General features: G+C 55.6%; 1 protein-coding gene across 1 annotated transcript in view; it reads left to right on the top strand.

The window, feature by feature from the left end:
* Positions 1-19,037, top strand: part of ADAMTS17 (ADAM metallopeptidase with thrombospondin type 1 motif 17) — an 88,648-nt gene that overhangs the window by 22,337 nt on the left and 47,274 nt on the right. The window contains 4 exon segments of the mRNA XM_006103975.3: positions 824-907; positions 2,148-2,305; positions 4,578-4,621; positions 17,084-17,189. Of these exon segments, the coding sequence (XP_006104037.2) occupies positions 824-907; positions 2,148-2,305; positions 4,578-4,621; positions 17,084-17,189 (392 nt within the window).

The following is a 19,037-nucleotide window of genomic DNA, read 5'->3' on the forward strand; positions in this document are numbered from 1 at the left end:
TTCTGGAAAATTTTTTTTTTGGGGCTTCCAGGCCCGCCTGCGCCCTGGCGAGTGGTCAGAGCCCGGCTGCAGCTGTCACATGCCTTGGCAGCCTGGGGGGGCCCAGCTGGGCGGGCCCACCGCCGCTGTCCTGCTGGGCGACGTGGGGACACGGCCAGGAGGGGCAGACGGGGACCAGAGAAGAAGCAGGTGACAGGGGCCCCTGGGGAGGAGTTGTTCACCGGCCTAGAGGGTTTTTGGTTTTTTTAAAAATTATTTTTTTTCTTGATTTCAGAGAGGAAGGGAGAGGGAAAGAGAGAGAAACATCAATGATGAGAGAGAATCATGGACCAGCTGCCTCCTGCACGTCCCCTACTGGAGATCGAGCCTGAAACCCGGGCATGTGCCCGGACCGGGAATCAACCATGACCTCCTGGTTCATAGGTCGAAGGTCAATCGCTGAGCAACACCAGCTGGACTCACCATTAACTTTTAATTAATATGTTTTTTAATTAATAGAACTTACACTTTATGATGTATAAATACATGAATTTATAGTTTATTCGTTTGTATTTTATGTTTTAGTTTTATAGAATAATTGAACGCATAGAGGGTTCCCATAACGTTTCACCGGTTACGAACTTCTTACATTAGTACGTTGGTTATAACTAAAGGATCAATATTGGTCCATTATTCACTAGAGTCCATCGTTGGCTCCGATTTCCGTAGTTTTTACCCAATAGCTCTTCTCTGTTCCAGGATCCCATCCGGATCGGATACCATGATATATTTTTTTAAATGCTTAGATTGATCTCTTTCTCTCCTTTTCTCTCTCTCTCGATAGGTTTACAATATGTTCCAGCACCAGACCCTGGGGATTAAGGTGAACATCCAGGTCACCAAGCTCGTGCTGCTGCGACAGCGCCCGGTGAGTCCCGTCAGCGCCGCACACAGGGGATGTCCCGGCTCTGGCAGCTCCCTAGGAGCCCAGGGGGTGTCTGGCTTATCCAGGCTCCCAGGCTCTGCAGGTGGCATCCGTGTGCCCGGGGCCAGGGACCCGGATGTCCGGGGAGAGGAGGGTACATGCCGGTCCTGGAAGCTGGGGGTGCAGCCGTCCGCTTAGAATCTCGAGGGCACCCTGAGCAGGGGCCTGAGCGCCCCCCTCCTCCGCCCGGCACGTCTCAGCAGAGCAGACTGTGGTGGCGGCGAGGTCTCTGGCACCACGGCCGCCCTCCTGTCGCTCTCCCTGGGCTTCAGCACGTATTTGGAGTCCCCGTGGCATCGCTCTCTGGCGTTTTGGTCCAGTGCTTCCCTGGGACACTCCCACGGCCAGGCAGGGAGGGTGACCGGAGGGGTCGATGCTTGGTGGGCGCATGCTGTTCAGTTTACCGAAAAGAGCACTTGTCCTTTTTTTTAATATATATTTTTATTGATCTCAGAGATCAATGTCTTTTATTGGTTTTGAGAGAAAGAGGAAGGGAGAGGGCTAGGGAGAGGGAAACATCGATGAGAGAGGAACATCGCCGATCGGCTGCCTCCTGCACGCCCCCTGCTGTGGATCGAGCCCGCAACCTGGGCATGTGCCCTGACCAGGAATTGAACTGGCGACCTCTTGGTTCCTGGGGTGATTGATGCTCTACTGCTGAGCCACACCAGTCGGACAAAGAACACTTTTCTGTAATAACATAGTCTGGCCCTGGCCGGTTGGGCTCGGTGGATAGAGTGTCGGCCTGCAGACTGAAGGGTCCCGGGTTCGATTTCGGTCAAGAGCACGTACCTCAGTGGCAGGCCCGATCCCCGGCCCTGGTTGGGGCACGTGTGGGAGGCAACCAATCGATGTGTCTCTCTCACATCGACGTTTCTCTCTCTGTCTCTCCCCCTCCCTCCCACTCTCCTAAAAACCAGTGGAAAAATATCTTCGGGGGAGGATTAACCAAAAATAAACAGCATAGTCTCCATCTGAACGTATACGCAGACCCACAGTGGCCTGTCTGCGTCTCTGCGTCCACCCACCAGCGTTAGGTTTGTATTCGGGGAAGCGTGTCCGGAACGACGACCCAGCAGGCAGCTGTGTCCGCCTCACACTGTAGTCTGAGCACCAACGCCGGCTTCCCTGGGGCCTTGGCTTCTCTCAATGCCCGCCCCCCCCCCCCCCCGATTTCTTTTAGGCCAAGCTGTCCATTGGGCACCACGGAGAGCGGTCCCTGGAGAGCTTCTGCCACTGGCAGAACGAGGAATACGGAGGCGCCCGGTACCTCGGCAACAACCAGGTGCCCGGAGGCAAGGACGACACGCCCCCCGTGGACGCCGCCGTGTTCGTGACCAGGTAACGTGGGAGGCGGCCTGCACCCCCAAACGTGCTTGGGGAAAGCCGTTTCCCGTGGGAGAGGGAAGAAGGCCTTTGGCTAGGAATTCGGGCTTGGCCATCGGACCGAGGGCCACCTGTGCGAGCCTCAGTATCCTCATCCGGGCAGTGGGCATCACAGCAAAAATGTGGAGGCGACCTCCGTGTCCATGAGTGGGTGAGTGGATACACAGAAGGTGTCTCTCTCACATCGATGTTTCTCTCTCTCTCTCTCTCCCCTTCCCGTCCACTCTCTCCAAAAATCAATGGAAAACATCCTTGGGTTGAAGAGTAACAAAACAAGAAAAAAAAATGGTACAGATGCTGAATTTCGTGTTCGATGTGTTCGGCCACAATTAAACATGCTTAAGAATGTCCTTTCCACCTGAGCACATTCTGGGGTGCTGATTGCACGCGGGGGGTTCTGAGTGGGGGTGCTGGGCAGGGGGGAGACTGGAGGTTAGAAAAGCAAGATTTCTTTTTCTTTTTTGTAATCCTTACCTGAGGCTATTTTTCCATTGGTTTTTAGAGGGCGTGGAAGGGCAGACGGGGAGTGGGGGACAGAGAGAGAGAGAGAAACATCGATGTAAGAGAGACACATTGAGTGGTTGCCTCCCACACACACCGTGACTGGGGCTGGGGATCAAACCTGCAACCCAGGTACGTGCCCTTGACCGGGAATCGAACCCAATACCCTTTGGTGTGCAGGCTGTCACTCTAACCACTGAGCAACCGGCCAGGGCAAGTTTTCTTCAGCCGCAGGCAGGGCCCGCCGAGGCCCGCCGAGGGCTCTGACCTGCCGCCAGCCCAGGGCTGCCCTTCTCTTTCTCCCTTTGGTGCTGGCACCTCCTGAGCTACCTGCGCCATCCCCACTCCGCCCACTGCTGCGGGGCTGCTGGGCCTACAGGACTGGCGTCTGCCCGCCCCGTCAAGTCCTCCGTGCCCTCGCGGATGTGAAATTAAAGACCTCCCAGCAGCCGGGGGAGGCGGTGTGAGAGTGGGGGCGGCCGCCAACTTGGCCGAGAGGCATTGTTTAATAATTAGAGGCTGAGAGCCGCAATTCCCCGGGTTGGATAATAACAGGCTGATGTTTTCGCACGGAAATTGGGTGTGAGGCCGCTGCTGCGCCGGGAAGCCGCTCCTTCCTCTCGGAGCGATCCGGCCAGGGCCACGCAGCCCTGCGTCCTGGGCCCCAGGCGAGGTGTCTTCTCTTTTGTGTCCCCCTCCCTGTCCCTCATGGGCTGAGCCCAAGACCTGGACGCCCACCAAACCTGCAGACGGCCAGCCGCGGGGAAGGGAGCGCAAATGACATCATGGCCAGCAGGAGCCACCGAGCAGGAGCGGCGGGAGCTGGGTTGTCAGCAGCTGCGGCCAGGGCTGGGGCGCCAGGGCACCCCCGAGGGGACCGAGTCGGGGGCTGGGACAGAGGACTGGGACCCAGGCGTCCATTCCTCACCCGGCGTTACCTGTGACTCTATCTCCCCCCAGGCCCCAAGCCCTCCGTCCCCCAAGAGCAGCCAGAGGCCAGGATGAGTCTCTGTACCTGCAGGATGGGGATGGGGTCAGGTTTTGAGTAGCTTCACTCTTTCTCTTTTCCACCACCACATCCCTGGGGGGACCAGGGGAGCTTTAAAGAAATATATTCAGGAATGACTTTGGCCGACGTGGCTCAGTGGTTGAGCATCGACCTATGAACCAGGAGGTCACGGTTCCATTCCCAGTCAAGGGCAGGGTTGTAGCCGATCTATGATTCTCTCCCATCATTGATGTTTCCATGACTCTCTCTCTCTCTCCCTTCCTCTTTGAAAAAAAATAGATATATTTAAGAAAAGGAATGACTTTTGGGTTGCCTTCTGGCTCCAGCATCTAAACCCCAAGGCTGCCCGAGCAGAGTCGCTGGGGGAAGTCACTGTAGGTTGAGCGTATGGACCAGTAATTGTTTCTGACCCGTGACTTGGCACGCGTTTTCTCCCCAAATGCTTTCAGCTGTTGGAAGGAGGCCCTCCAGCCACCGAGTGTTCGGTGTGGACGAGTTTAGCTGGAAAAGGGGGGTCCTGGGTGGGTAGGTGGGGGTTGCACTGGGAAATGCAGATGAGCTGCTATGGACAAGCCCTGCCGTTCATGACTCTTCATCGTCTCCAGTGACAAGTAGAGCAATGACGTCGCGATGGGCGGGATGACTCTCAGCGTGGACAGTGTGTGCTCCACCCCCCCGTTCTGCATGCACCTGACTGCTGTTCCGTTTTCTTTGTAGGACAGATTTCTGCGTGCACAAAGACGAACCGTGCGACACCGTCGGTAAGTTTCGAGTTAAAATGATAATCGAAGGGGGCCGCTACATCCCCTTCGATACTTCGTGCCTTTTCCGTCGCCTCTTTTCTTGTAGGAATGAATCATTTGATTTTATTCTGCTTATTTTTCCAGAGAAGTGTTGACAGTTCTTATGGCAGGAGGCGTCCGGACAGAGGGTTAATAAGGAAGATAGGAAATGTTAAGCCAGGGGAGGGACCACGGGGGGACCCCGAGGTGACTGTGGGGCGCATTTGTTTCTGAGCCTCTCGGCCACCAGTGCCGGGGGCGGGGGGAACCCCCTGAGTTAACGCGATTGTCATGAGACAGAGCTTACTGGTTTGTTCTCATGCCCACGGATGGTTTTCCCCGTGCGTCCTGGGTGAGGTGTGACCGGGGTGAGCCCTGGCAGCAGCAGGCTTTGCTTTCCGGTCAAATAGCAACGCTACCACCAGCCCCTGCTGCTGGACAAACACATTTTCCTTCTACCCTCCCTCCCTCCTCTTCCTCCTCCTTCTCCCCCCGCACCCGCCCCCCCCTACTTGCCATTTCCTCTCTCCCCTCCCCGGGTGTACCGGCTGCTCGTAGGCTTCAGATGGACCCATTCTTTGGGCATCGGAATAGACTGCGAGGTTCACAGGGACCCCTAGAGGGGTTTCGATGAGGTCAGCGATCGCCCAAACCTCTATTCCCGAGGAGGTCACAATACGGCGCCGCCGCGTGCGAACTTCTGAACCTGCTGTGCTTAGCGTTGTAGGAACACGGGCTAGGCCTGGGCAGTGTATGCCCTGGTGGAATTCACATGTTCAAAACCCGGGCTTCCCTTGGAGTCCCCGTCGCGTCTCCTCTCCATCCTTCCCTCTGGCTTTGCCACGTACAAGCCGGAGATTTTGGTTAAATCCTCATAATCCTTGCCCTGGCAGGTTTTGGCTCAGTGGGTAGAGCATCGGCCTGCGGACTGGAAGGTCCCAAGTTCGATTCCAGTCAAGGGCACATATCTGGGTGGCAGGCTCGATCCCCGGCCCTGGGTGGGGCTCATGTGGGAAGCAACCAATAGAAGTATCTCTCACATCGATGTTTCTCTCTCTCTGACTCTCCCCCTCCTTTCCGCTCTCAAAAAAACAAACAAAAAACTTTGTAATCCTTAAAATGACCACTTTAAAGGGCACTTTAAGGCCCTTTGAGATCTAGCTACCGGTGACAGCTGCCATTGATGTCACCTGTTAGAGTCTTTAAAGGTTGTCCTCCGCCCATCCTCTAAACAGACCTGGGAGCCAGATGTGCTTCCTCTTTGGGGGCCGTGTCCGTAACGAGTGACTAGACTTTTCAGTGTGACATCGGCCTTGATAGAGGGACCGCTGACACCCGTCTCAGTCTGGCTGGGGCTGTCAGTGACCAGTCCATGCTGACCTCTGTCCACTGACAGGGCTGCCCAGGCGGGGGCTGTCCTTCCCCGTGTCCACGACTCAGCGTGGACGGCCACCGCTCTTCCGTCTCTGCTCCACCCTCCTGCTCACTGAGCTTGTCCCCCTGGAGGCACTGGTGCCTCATGTGCCTCAGAGGACTCTGCACTACACAGGCACGGGCTTTACCCGTGTGTCGTGTCCCTCAGCGCCTGGCCCAGGGCTTGGAAACCTTAGTCCCCACTAATGATGACAGGATGAGTGATTGAATGAATGAATGATTGATTGAATGGACAAATGATTGAATGAATGAATGACTCAATAGGAATGAATGATTGGTGGAATGGATGAGAGAATGATTCAATGACTAGGAATGAATGAATGATTGAATGAATAGAAATGAATGAATGAATGAATGATTGAATGAATAGAAATGAATGATTGAATGAATGAATATGGAGGAACTCCAGTGTGTCCAACCAACGTGCATCTGGTTGTATGGTTTTCTCTCATATGACTCAGAGCTGGCTTTTGTTTATTCTCTTCTGAGTACATAACCCTCATCTCTGCCCTGAGCTGTGAGGATGTGCTGTATTCCAGTTGGCGGGAGAACCCCCCCCCCAGTCCCACGTCCTCCCGTCCCCCCACCCCATCCGCCCTGAGAAGCTTCTCTGTCCTCTCTCACTGGGGCTGTTGGACCGTCCAGTTCTCCGAAGGGCGCAGTCTGTCCAACCCGCAGCCCTTTCCTGTTCCCACGGTATTCCACGGTCGATTCCATGAAAACGATTAGTGTTTTTGGTGTGGTTTTTCTTTTCTTTCTATTTTTTGGGGTGGGAAATGCCAATTCCACTTAACACTTCTTCCTCCAAGTTCCCACTGCCGTTCTCTAGTTTGGTTTCATACTCTTCCAGTATTTTCTATTGTGTCCTGTCTCCTGGACCCCATGGTTACAAAATCAAACCGGACCTAACAGCTGTGCGGGGGCTGTGCCAGGGGGCCTGGGGAGCGCCACGGCCTCTCCTCTCCACCTTGGCCGAGCCACTGATTAAATGGAAGGGTTCCCGGAGCCACAGGGCGAGGGGACCGGCGGGAGCCCCTGGGGCCGGCCTCACGGGCTAGTTGCAGCATTTCTCCTGCCACCGAGCGCCAGCTGCCAAGATAAACATACGTTTGGAGATCAAGTGGGAACCCCCAGAGGTTTTCATCTTGGAAAAATAAATCTGGAAGTGTTGGGCCAAGAAGCCCTTTGCGTCCACACCCGGATCTGCTCAGCCTGCGTGCGAACGTCGGAGGGAGTGGAGAAGGCAAGGATGCTGGCGAGGGCGCCGGGGAGGCCGGGCACGGCGCGGAAGAGGGGGCTCCGGGCGGAAGCCCCCGGCGCTGCTGCTCCCCAGTGTGTGCCCTGGGGCCCATCCCCTTCACCGCCCGTCTGCGGCATCGTGGCCGGCCCCCCGCGTGCCTGCGGTGAGGCCAGGATGAAGCGTGCACACAAGCACATGGACAGCGTGTGGCACAGCGCCCACCGCCGTGGGAAATGGTGGCTGTGGTTTTTATTAGCCGTTTCCCGAAGCTGACCGGCCGTAGCAGGGTCTTAGTTTCAGAAGGAACCTGGTACTTACAATCAATCAGCAGTTCTTGCCCCCTCTACCTTCAGAATACAGTTGACCCCTTTTTTAAAAAAAAATTTTATTGATTTCAGAGAGGAAGGGGGAGAGAGAGAGAGGGAGAGAGGAACATCAATGATGAGAGAGAATCATGGATCAGCTGCCTCCTGCACGCCCCACACTGGGGATGGAGCCCGCAACCAGGGCATGTGCCCTGACCAGGAATCGAACTGTGATCTCCGGGTTCATAGGTCGACGCTCAACCACTGAGCCATGCTGGCTGGGCCAGTGGACCCTTTTTAAAATATATACATTTTTATTGATTTCTCATCATTGATGTTTCTCTCTCCCTCTCCCTTCCTCTCTAAAATCAATAAAAGTATATTTATTTTTTTAAAAAAATATATTTTATTGATTTTTTACAGAGAGGAAGGGAGAGGGATAGAGAGTTAGAAACATTGATGAGAGAGAAACATCCATCAGCTGCCTCCTGCAAACCCCCTACTGGGGATGTGCTCGCAACCAAGGTACATGCCCTTGACTGCAATCGAACCCGGGACCCTTCAGTCCACAGGCTGATGCTCTATCCACTGAGCCAAACCGGTCAGGGCTATATTTATTTAAAGAAAAAAAAACTCAGGAGAAAGCAGAAAAAGAAGACCCTTTGAGACAAGATTTAGGGAGTTCAGGAAAAGCAGGCACCTGAGCAGCCAAGCTAGCGACCCAAACGCCGCCTGCCCTGAGAAAGCCCCGGGCATGCTGGGGAATGACTCATCCTGTGCCCTCAGCTCCGGTGCAGGCCATCCGATCCTAAGGAAGAGATCAGCCAGGAAGCCCGTAGAAAGGTGTGGTTGGGCTGCACATGGTCCCCGTCAGCAACGGCCTGGTCCCCGCCTCCAGGCCCCGCCAGGCCGGCGGATGAGGGTGCCAGCCACTCCTGCACGCCCGTGTCCAGTTTCCGCGCAATTCCAGTGGCGGGCGGATGGAGTCAGGAGCCAGGGCGCCCCGGGAAATGTCTCTAATGGAATGAGAAGACCCAGACACTTGGACGGAGGGTCCCTGGCAAGAGGCCTTACACCGGCCGCTCCATTAAACTCTTCATTGGCTTGTCTGAGGGTAAGTAGCTGTGCCCTTGGGATTGGATGGTCTTTGCTACGAGGCCTGAGGTCAGGAACACAGCGCTGGAAACAGTGAGGCACGCTGTCCAGAGACACGGAGCCACGTGAATCCCCGAGGGAAGTGCTGATCTTGAAGATGGCCTCCGATCCTGCCTCCCTCCCCTCGGAAGTGTGGGCTCCTCCAATGGGGAGGTTTTCCGCCTGCAAAATGCCTCCTGGTGCCAACAAGAGCTTTCCCCGCGGGGGGCAGGGGGGGCTGCCTTCTAAGACCTACCTTGTCAGTTCCTCCTCCCCCTTCTCCTCCCCACAGACCATTCTCGCCCCCTTGCTGCTGCAAGACAAAGGGAAGGCTTCCTAAGTGGGTCACCAGGCGGAGTCCGAACACCTGTGTCTCATGGGGGTCAGGAAACACAGATACGTTCCGTGTGTGTGTGTGTGTGTGTGTGTGTGTGTATTCAAATTTTTTGTTTTGCCCAGCAGTGAGTTCATAGACCGTTGACCTATGAACCAGAGGTCACCGGTTCGATTCCCAGTCAGGGCACATGCCCAGTTGCAGGCTCGATCCCCAGTAGGGCGCGTGCAGGAGGCAGCCGATCAGTGATTCTCTCTCATCATTGATGTTTCTCTCTCTCCCCCTCTCCCTTCCTCTCTCTCTCTCTCCCTCTCCCTTCCTCTCTCTCTCTCTCAAATCAATAAAAACTTACTTAAAAATAAAAAGGGAAGTGAGTGCCCAAGGCAGCCAGTGCGGACAAAGCTTTCTGTGTCCTCCTGTGGCCGCTCCGGAACATGTGAGTCCAGGAGAAGGTTCAGGCCGATCAGAGGGGACCCCGGGAAAACAGTGCCCTTTCCCCGCCTTTGCACTTGGGGTGAAGAGCGGGGCCGGGGAAGAAAGGCGTTTTTGCTTCTGCACAATGGCGAGCCTTCTCTCTCCCAGATCGCATCCCTCTGAGTCCCCTCCTTGGAATGTGTGACGGCGGAGTCATTTGTGGCGGAGGAACCATGTCTGTGTTTCAACTTGTTCTTTTTTTTTTTAAACTTTATTTTATTTTATCTTTTTAGGGAAGGGAGAGAAAGATAGAAACATCAGTGATGAGAGAGAATCATAGATCAGCTGCCTCCTGCACCCCCCCCACCCCCCCACTAGGGATGGAGCCCGCCACCCGGGCATGTGTCCTGACAGGGAATCAAACCCTGACATCCTGGTTCCTAGGTCGACGCTCAACCACTGGGCCACACCGGCCCGGCCAGAATTGATTTTCGTTGTGCAGGGGTGCCTCCCGTTCTTCAGAGCAATTGTCCTCTCTCACCTCTTCCCGAAGGTGAACCCTCCGTCACGGTCACTAATGATGGTTCCACACGTTCCCTTGGGTGGCCAAACACTGCCCTCCCAGAAGGGAAGGCCACGGGTGGTGGTCTTGCTCTGGGATGGCCGCGGGCACGAGTGCTGGGACCCCAGCCCGCCCGCTCAGTGTGGGGAGGCTCGCAGGCCGCCCAGGTGCGCACGTCGCCCCACCCTGCGCCCCCTGGCTCAGCGCCCACGCCTGTTGGGGCGCCAGGCTTTGCAGAGGATCCAGTGGAACAAAGCCCCCTTGTTCCTATCACGCCTCTCTGTTCCAGCGGGCCACGCTCCCTTTCATCCCGGCAAGCTGCCTGCCAGCGAGGCATTCAGGAGCGAGCCAGAGCCGGGCGGACGCCCAGACGTAAAGCTGAGAACTGTCTGCCCACAGTGGCACCTCCCCGGTGCGTACCTGGCCGCCTGCTTCCTCCCGGCATCTGTGTTGGTGTTTAGGCCCCCGTCGGCGTGGTTCCAGGTGGATGCATCCACAGTAGCTGCGGGGCAAAGGGCAAACTGTTGGGGGATCGCCGTGGTGCCGTCAATGCCACCCAAACCCTCTGGGGGCCACGGCGCAATGTCGTTAACTAGGACCGTTTGGGGCGCAAACCCGCTTGGCTGACGAGGTCACTGTATAAGGGTCTGGACTGGGCCCCTGTGTGGTGGCCAAGAGCGTCTCCAAGGCTTTCTGATGGCGCCAGCACCGGGCTGGGGTCCCCGAGCCACCGGCAAAGGTGCCAGCTCGGGGCTGAAGGCACCTCTCGGCCAGGCCAGCCCTGCGCTCGGGTGGAAACGGGTTTATTCCTGCTGCTGGGAGCTGAGCGCCTGAGACGCTGGTCGGTGGAGTTCTGGTCAGTGTCACCCCCGCTCTCTGGCCTTCCCACAGACCCGCACAGAGCACGCTGCCCACCCGTTTAGGATTTCTCACAATGTATTTGTATGGATTTCAGAGAGGAAGGGAGAGGGAGAGAGAGAGAAACATCAGTGATGAGAGAGAATCGTGGATCGGCTGCCTCCTGCACGCCCCACACTGAGGATCAAGCCTGCAACCTGGGCATGTGCCCTGACCAGGAATCAAACCGTGACCTCCTGGTTCAGAGGTCGATGGTCAACCACTGAGCCAAACTGGCCGGGTTCCACATCTTTTAAAGCAAATTCCAGAAGGACTTGGCTGCCCTGAGAACAACGTGGAGGTTTGAACACATACAGGGTCTTCAGCAAATAGTTCTGACTGACCCAGTATCTGACTGGCTTCAGAATGAGTGAAAATTGATATGTTACATGAAAGGGGGAGATGTAAGTGTGTTGGGATGTCTGTTATCTGAGGGCAATACTTCTCTCCTCTCAAAAGGACCATAAGGTCTGGCCGGTATGGCTCAGTGGTTGAGCATCGACCTATGAGCCAGGAGGTCACGGTTCAATTCCCGGTCGGGCACATGCCTGGGTTGCGGGTTCCATCCCCAGTGGGGGGTGTGCAGGAGGCAGCCGATCCATGATTCTCTCTCATCATTGACGTTTCCCTCTCTCTCCCTCTCCCTTCCTTTCTCTCTCTAAAAAGATAAAAACATATTTTTTTAAAAAAGGAAAGAAACGTAGGTGAAGCCCCCACTGTCTTCAGCTTCCCGGATGTCACGTTCATAAAAGCCTTGAGAGACTGCCACGAACACTGCCCCTCCTGCGAAATCCTTACATGCTTTCTTGGCAGAGCTTTTGCTTGACAAATACTTTCTGTTCAACTTTTTTTTCTCTCTCTCACTCGCTCTCTCTCTCTCTATTTGGACTCGCTCGAAATAATTGCAGTGATAGATTATATCTGTTCGGGGCTTCCTACGTGAGAAGTGCTCCCCTGGCATGATTGACTGAATCCTCCACCCTGGAAGTGGGTGTCAGTCTCATCTTACCAACGGCGGGTGGGGAAGGTGGGGAAGGCTTAGAGAGATGGCACGGACGCCATCATCACCCAGATGGCAAGCGGCAGAGGGGGAGGCAGACCCACACCCGAGACCAGAGCCTGCCCACCTCGGCCCCGGCTGGCCCAGGAGAAATACGCCGCGGTTTATGTCCCCAAGAATGGCACCACGTCTGCGTGGCAAACAGTGGCTTCTGAGTCGGGTCCGATGAAATAAGTACCATTCTCGTTCTCTTGGGCATTCAACACCCTTTTTAAAAAATGTATATTTTTATTGATTGCGGAGAGGAAGGGAGAGGGAGGGAGAGAGAAACGTCAATGATGAGAAAGAATCATGCATCGGCTGCCTCCTGCACGCCCCACAGTGAGGATCGAACGTGCCATGAACGGGAATCAAACTTCAACCTCCTGGTTTCTAGGTCGACGCACAACCACTGAGCCACACCCGTCGGGGTGCAATGTCCTTATTCTTGCATCCTGTCAGCAGCACGGAGCCCCGCCCAGGCCTCCTCAGGGCATGGGAGGGAGGGCTTCTCGGGGCAGGTTGACTTGAGCTCAGATGCTGAGTCGGCATCCACATGACAGCCAGCTTCCTGAGTTGGGTGTGGGGACCACTTCTTTATTGAGGGGTTCGCGTGTCCTTGCCAGGGGAGTGCTTATGGACTTTTGCTCAGGAGCTGGTGCCCAGAGCCGCCCTCAGGCCTGGCCTGCCCTCCTCCCACCCCTGCCCCACTCCCACTCGCAGCCCAAGAACCGGCCCACCCTCGAGGGGCCTAGAACAAAGCACAGATCGAAATCCCCTTGGGCCTGCCCTCGACCCTCAGCCTGGGTCTTTTAAATTCCGCCTTTCATCCCCAAGAGGGTGGCTTCGCTCCGCCAAGCATTCGCAAGAAGTGTGGTTTCTTAATCATTCTGAGAGCGCGGTTCTTTTTTCTCTGCTCACTTGGCACACATTTCTGCGCACGGCCTTGTATTTTATGCTTCCTGTGGAAATAGAGCTGTTAGCGTGAGAGGGAGTGAAGCCGTATGTCAAGGTCGTCCCAGGCAACTTTCTAGAGCATTCCATTGCACAGGGCCTTGGAATAGAGTCAAGGCAAATTATAGACACAGCTCATGTGGTCCATAGGCATCCTGACTGGGGATGCACCCACAACCCAGGTATGTGCCCCAACTGGGAATCGAACCAGTGACCTTTAGGTGCACGGGATGACGCTCAACCAACTGAGCCACACTGGCCAGGGCACGCTATTTGCTTTTAAATGTGGTTCACAAATGTATTATTTTTATTTTTTTAACTTTTTTATTTTTGAGAGGAAGGGAGAGGGAGAGAGAAACATCAATGATGAGAATCACGGATCAGCTGCCTCCTGCATGCCCCCTACTGGGGATTGAACCCAGGCATGTGCCCTGACTGGGCATGTGCCCTGACTGGGTATCGAACCATGACCTCCTGGTTCCTGAGCCACGCCTGCTGGGCTGGTTCACAAATTTAAATCACACCTCCATCCACTTAGAGCACAAGGACTTGGGAATGAGCCTGCACTCAGGACTTGATCCTAACCACCGCAGTTGCCAGTGAATAGACGTCAATTTCTTCCTTGTCATTGGCACATGGCATCCCAGTGACAGCCAGGATGGTGCTGGTACCGTGAGCGGTCGGTGGGAGCCCAGGATGGTCCGAGACGTGGGCAGCCGGGCCAGCAGCTGGGACTGTTTACCCGGACTGTTTGCCGGATGGACAGAGTTTACACTGTCCGCTGTTGTTTACTTCTGGAATCCGCAGTCCCCTGGCAGGGCTGTGAGAATTATGTGCTGACACCGTGCAGTTTTCTCCTGAAAAAGAAAACAATGAAGCCTCCTTGCCCCCCGTTTCCTCACCGAAGCCGTGCTCCTCCCAGAAGCGGAAGCGGGAGGCGGAGGGAGAGTGTCTGCCCTGAGATGACACGGCGGGGGGACAGGCCGGGCGGCTCCGGGACGCGGCCGCTGTCGGGATGAATTACATGGACTTCTCCGGCGTCAGAGAAACTCGCCGCAGCCCTTCTCGTCTGTCCTCAGCATCTCCCGTTTAAAATATGTGTTTTGCCCAGGATGTCGGAGAGATGGAGCTGGGAGAGAAGCACACACTCAGTTGTGTGTTGACCGTGAACTTCCTATCAGAATCAAAATCTAGGGGACTTTAAAAATATATACACTTTTTTTTTATTGATTTCAGAGAGGAAGGGAGAGTTGGAAGAGATAGAAATACCAGTAGTGAGAGAGAACCATGGATCGGCTGCCTCCTGCACACCCCCAACTGGGGATCGAGTCCACAACCCGGGCATGTGCCCTGACCAGGAATCGAACCGTGACCTCCTGGTTCAGAGGTCGACACTCAACCACTGAGCCACACCGGCCGGGCCTGGAGGACTCTTGTGTGTGTGTGTACCTCCTCTGCCTCTGTTCCATGTCTGCTGGGATAAATGAAATATAACCAATAGCTTTAATCTCCATAGCAAGTACATATTCGTTCTATTAGGTTTAAGCCACACACAGAAAGAAGGAGACAATTAAAAGGAGCTGTAATGACTTCACCATATCTTGGAGGTAACTGCTGTGACTGTTATTGCCTCTATCCCTTGAGTCTTTTTATCTTTAGGATTAAGAGCATTTGGACTTGACCACAGGGAACCTCTCCTCTATCCCACCCACGTCTCTGTATAAACACATCGAGGTTTAGGGGAATCTTCTAAGTCTGAGAAGATTATTCATTGTCTTCGTTTATCAGCACTTTGGTGAGGGAGGCCCGGGGTTCGCCCGGAGGAGCGTGAGTGTTGGAGAAACACGCCGGCCGGGCCGAGTTTTCCTCTTTTGTGGACGAGCTCCGATGTGGGGATTGGGTGGGTGTTTGCCGGTTGGTGCCTTTGCAGCCGGAGGCGATGGGGTCTCTGCGAGCTGCCAGCTCACCCTCCCTCTGGACGGCTGTCTCCTCCCAGGAAACGTGGAAGAGCGGTGGCCTTTGCTTCCCGCCGAAGCTCATGGTTTCCTGCCCATTTAGTCCCTGCAGCCCTTTTTTATACCGCAACCTGGGATCCTCCCCCCCGCCCGCCCCCCGCGTGGTGGTGGGAGTTCCACACACTTGCGCACCGTCGCTCGTCAATGCACTCGGGTGTGTCCGGGTCCTTTTCTTTCTCTTTCCCTCGCTCGGCTCGAGGACCAGGTTGCTCATGGTCGCAGTGAATGGTCAAAAAGCACTGGACAGCCCTGGCCGGTTTGGCTCAATGGATAGAGTGTCAGCCTGCTGACTGAAGGGTCTCAGGTTTGATTCCAGTCAAGGGCACATGTCCAGGTTGCAGGCTTGATCCCCAATGTGGGGTGTGCAGGGGGCAGCTGATCAATGATTCTCTCTCATCATTGATGTTTGTATCTGTATCTTCTCCCTTCCTCTCTCTGAAATCAATACAAATAAAAAAAATAAAAAGCACTGGACCTTGCCCGGCCTGTGAGGCTCAGTGGATTGAGCCGTGTCCTATGCACCAAGCGGTCACGGTTCCATTCGTGGTCAGGGCACATGCCCGGGTTGCAGGCTCGATCCCCAGTAGGGGGCGTGCAGGAGGCAGCCGATGCATGATTCTCTCTCATCATTGATGTTTCTCTCTCTCCTTATCCCTCTCTATTTAGAAGTCAATTGAAAAAAAATAGCCCTGGACCTTCCCCCACCCTCGTGTGAGAACTTTTTTTTTTTTTGTAAATAAACCGAGCCTTTGTTTCTAGCTTTGCAGAACCATCTGCGCCTTGGACAGATTAAAAGGCAATTACTGGAAGGCCCTGTGCTGAGCCGACTCCCCAGCCTGTGCGTTACCTCATCAGAGTGGGGATGGGGACCGCCTGCTCCGGCCAGAGCGCGCCTGCGTCTGGGGACGTGTCCGTGTGGCGTTGAGTCTGCTGGGGCAGTAGACGCCCCGGGACGGCAGGCTCCGCACAGCTGGCCTTGGCCGCCGCCCTTACCCCTCGCCAGACGGCTGCTCCCGGGCGTGCTCGTCGGATTGTTTGTAATTAATTTATTGGCCCCGGAGGCCTGGCCTGGCCTGGGCCTGGGATGGTGCTGCTGGGTGTGGCTTTAAGTGCACATGAGTGTGTGTGTGTGTGTGTGTGTGTGTGCACCCATGTGTGCATGTGTGTGCATGCATGTGCATGTGTGTGGGCACTGCACGTGCATACCAGGAGGGCTGTGTGGGAGTGTGCCTCTGACTCGCTGCTGGCCACTTCGCAACAAGCCACACACAAAAAAAATTTTTTTAAAAATTAAACCAGAGAGATGGCCTCGAAGGCCCTGAGGAGCCGGACGGCGTCCTTGCTGGAGGTCAGTCGTCTGCGCGGCTGGGTTGGGATGTCCATGAGCAAACCAGCATTGCAGGCCAGAAACCGTTCTTTGTCCCTTTCATCGGAACGCTCTCCCCCTTGGCCCAGCTGCTGCTGGTTTCTGAATGGAAGTAGTCACCCGGTGTGCTGCCCGCTCGGGGTGCCCCGGGTCCCAGCGCATCTCCGTGCAGAGCGGGCAGCTCGGGGGCTGTTGGAGGGACCGGCAGGAGGGAGTGGCTCAGGTCCACCCCAGAGTGAAATTGAGATTCCACAAAGAGGATGTTACCCGGCCGGCGTGGCTCAGTGGTTGGACATCAACCTAGGAACCAGGAGGTCACGGTTCGATTCCCAGTCAGGGCACATGCCCGGGTTGCAGGCTCAATCCCCAGTAGGGGGTGTGCAGGAGGCAGCTGATCCCTGATTCTCTCTCATCATTGATGTTCCTTTCTCTCTCTCTCTCTCTCTCTCCCTCTCCCTTCCTCTCTCCCTCTCCCTTCCTCTCTGAAATCAATAAAAATATTCTTTTAAAATTTTTTTTAAAAAATGCGTGAGAGGCACATGTTGTGGATACTATTCTTACTAGGCTGAGGCCAAAGTGTCGGGTGCCCACCGATCCCTCTGTGAGCTCTGGAAGGGCAGGCCCAGCCCTGTGCCCCTCACCACCCCGTCTGCCCCTCTCTCCGCCCTGCGCGCCTTGCGACCGCCCGGACCCTCCCGGTGAGGTCAGGGCCCAGGATTCTGAAGGCTGTGTCTGTCTCCGCTGCAGGGATTGCTTACTTAGGAGGCGTGTGCAGCGCCAAGAGGAAATGTGTGCTCGCCGAAGACAACGGCCTCAACCTCGCCTTCACCATCGCCCATGAGCTGGGCCACAAGTAAGTGTCGGACACTCGGGTGTTTAAACTCCTTCCCGAGGACGTATCTCTGCTCCCGAGCTCTCCGCATCCGGAGTCCGGGCTGGTCCGCGCCTCTGCTTCTTCCACAGCGTGGACCCGGCCAGCGAGCCTGGGCTCAGCCCTGCAGGGAGCCCCAGAGCTCACCCAGCCACAGGCTCGGAGGGTTGAAATCTTTTTTTTTTTAATATATTTTTTATTGATTTCAGAGAGAGAGAAACATCCATGATGAGAGAGAATCATGGATCCGCTGCCTCCTGCACGCCCCCTACTGGGGATGGAGCCCGTAACACGGGCATGTGCCCTGACTGGGATTCGAACTGTGACCTCCTGGTTCATAGGTTGATGCTCAACCACTGAGCCACGCCAGCCGGGCTCTGAGGGTTGAAATCTTAACTTGGGGTTTGGGTCTGTTCTGAAAGCATCTGCTGGGATGTGAAGAGGTTTTTCTCGGCGTCTTCTACTCGCATTTCTCTCCCGGGATCAGCATGATCTTTGAGTCACTCTCAACCCAGCATTCAAGTACTGGGATTTATTTATCTTCATCTGGTTGCCTCCCTACTTCCTTTTCAGCCAGCTCCCACGTCCGGATTTCTGAAGGTAGAACATCCATGCCATAACCTTTTTTTAAAAAAAATAGATTTTTATTGATTTCAGAGAGGAAGGGAGAGGAAGAGAGAGAAAGAAACAACGATGAGAGAGAATCATGGATCAGCTGCTTCCTGCGCCCCCTATTGGGGATGGAGCCCACAACCTGGGCTTGTGCCCTGACCTGGAATTGAACCAACTGTGACCTCCTGGTTCACAGTGCGACACTCAACCACTGAGCCTCGCCAGCCGGGCGGTGTGTCCTTGTTGGAATTAGGGCTGTTGTATCACAGACGGTCGGGGTCGATCTTTCTTGGAGACCAAAAAGGGTCTGCAGGCAGGCACGGCACTGGGGTCTGCTTTTCCATCAGGCCGTCCAGGCTGGGTTTCGGATGGGCTCCTCCCTGGCCCTGTGTCCTGCCGTCCATTGCTACTCAGCTCCCAGGGCCATCAGCGCCGGGGTGAGGGGCAGGTGGGCACGCGAGCAGGGTGCTCCGGTCTCACGGCAAGGTGCGTGGGCCCCGGATCAAAGTCTGCGTGTGAGCGTCCTCCCAGCCCCGTCTGTCTGATCCAGTTTCCTGAACCGGACGGATCACTCGGGGCTCATGTCCTCTTGTGATGATACTTTCTCAACGTGCTGCTGAGCGTTGCAGGGTCTTGCGCATGCATCACGGACAAGCCCGGTCCCGTCCTCCCCTGCCGTCTGCCACGGCCACGTCCCCCCTCCTCCTCCTCCTCCTCCTCCTCCTCCTCCTCCTCCTGTGTCTGCCCTGAGCTGCAGGACTGGCTTCCGAGGAGGGGCCCCTGGAACTCGCAAGGCCCCCTTGCACCAGCATAGCGCCCAGCCCCTCTCTTCATAACAGCCCCTGCCTCCCTCTCCCACACCAGCAAAAGCAGACTCTCCTGCCCGTCTCTGAGGGGTGATTTTGAACGGGAGGGGCAGCTTCTGGAGCCGCAGGAACCTTCTGGCTGGTGGCCCCACTCAAGTGCCCTTTGTGCCCTAAGCGGGAATTTCCCACTGCCCAGCATTAACAGGAATCGCATGGAAATCACCAAGATTTCCTTTGGAGTCTTAGCCTGGACGCAGAGTCCAAGGTGAGGCAAGGACACTGCATCTAGCACCGCCCACATGGCTCCGTGCTTGAGAGTTGACCTATGAACCAGGAGGTCATGGTTGTTTCGATTCCTGGTCAGGGCACATGCCCGGGTTTCGGGCCTGATCCCCAGTGTGGGGCGTGCAGG

The sequence above is a fragment of the Myotis lucifugus genome, unplaced genomic scaffold (genome assembly GCF_000147115.1).
Source record: "Myotis lucifugus unplaced genomic scaffold, Myoluc2.0 scaffold_525, whole genome shotgun sequence".
Lineage (NCBI taxonomy): Eukaryota > Metazoa > Chordata > Mammalia > Chiroptera > Vespertilionidae > Myotis > Myotis lucifugus.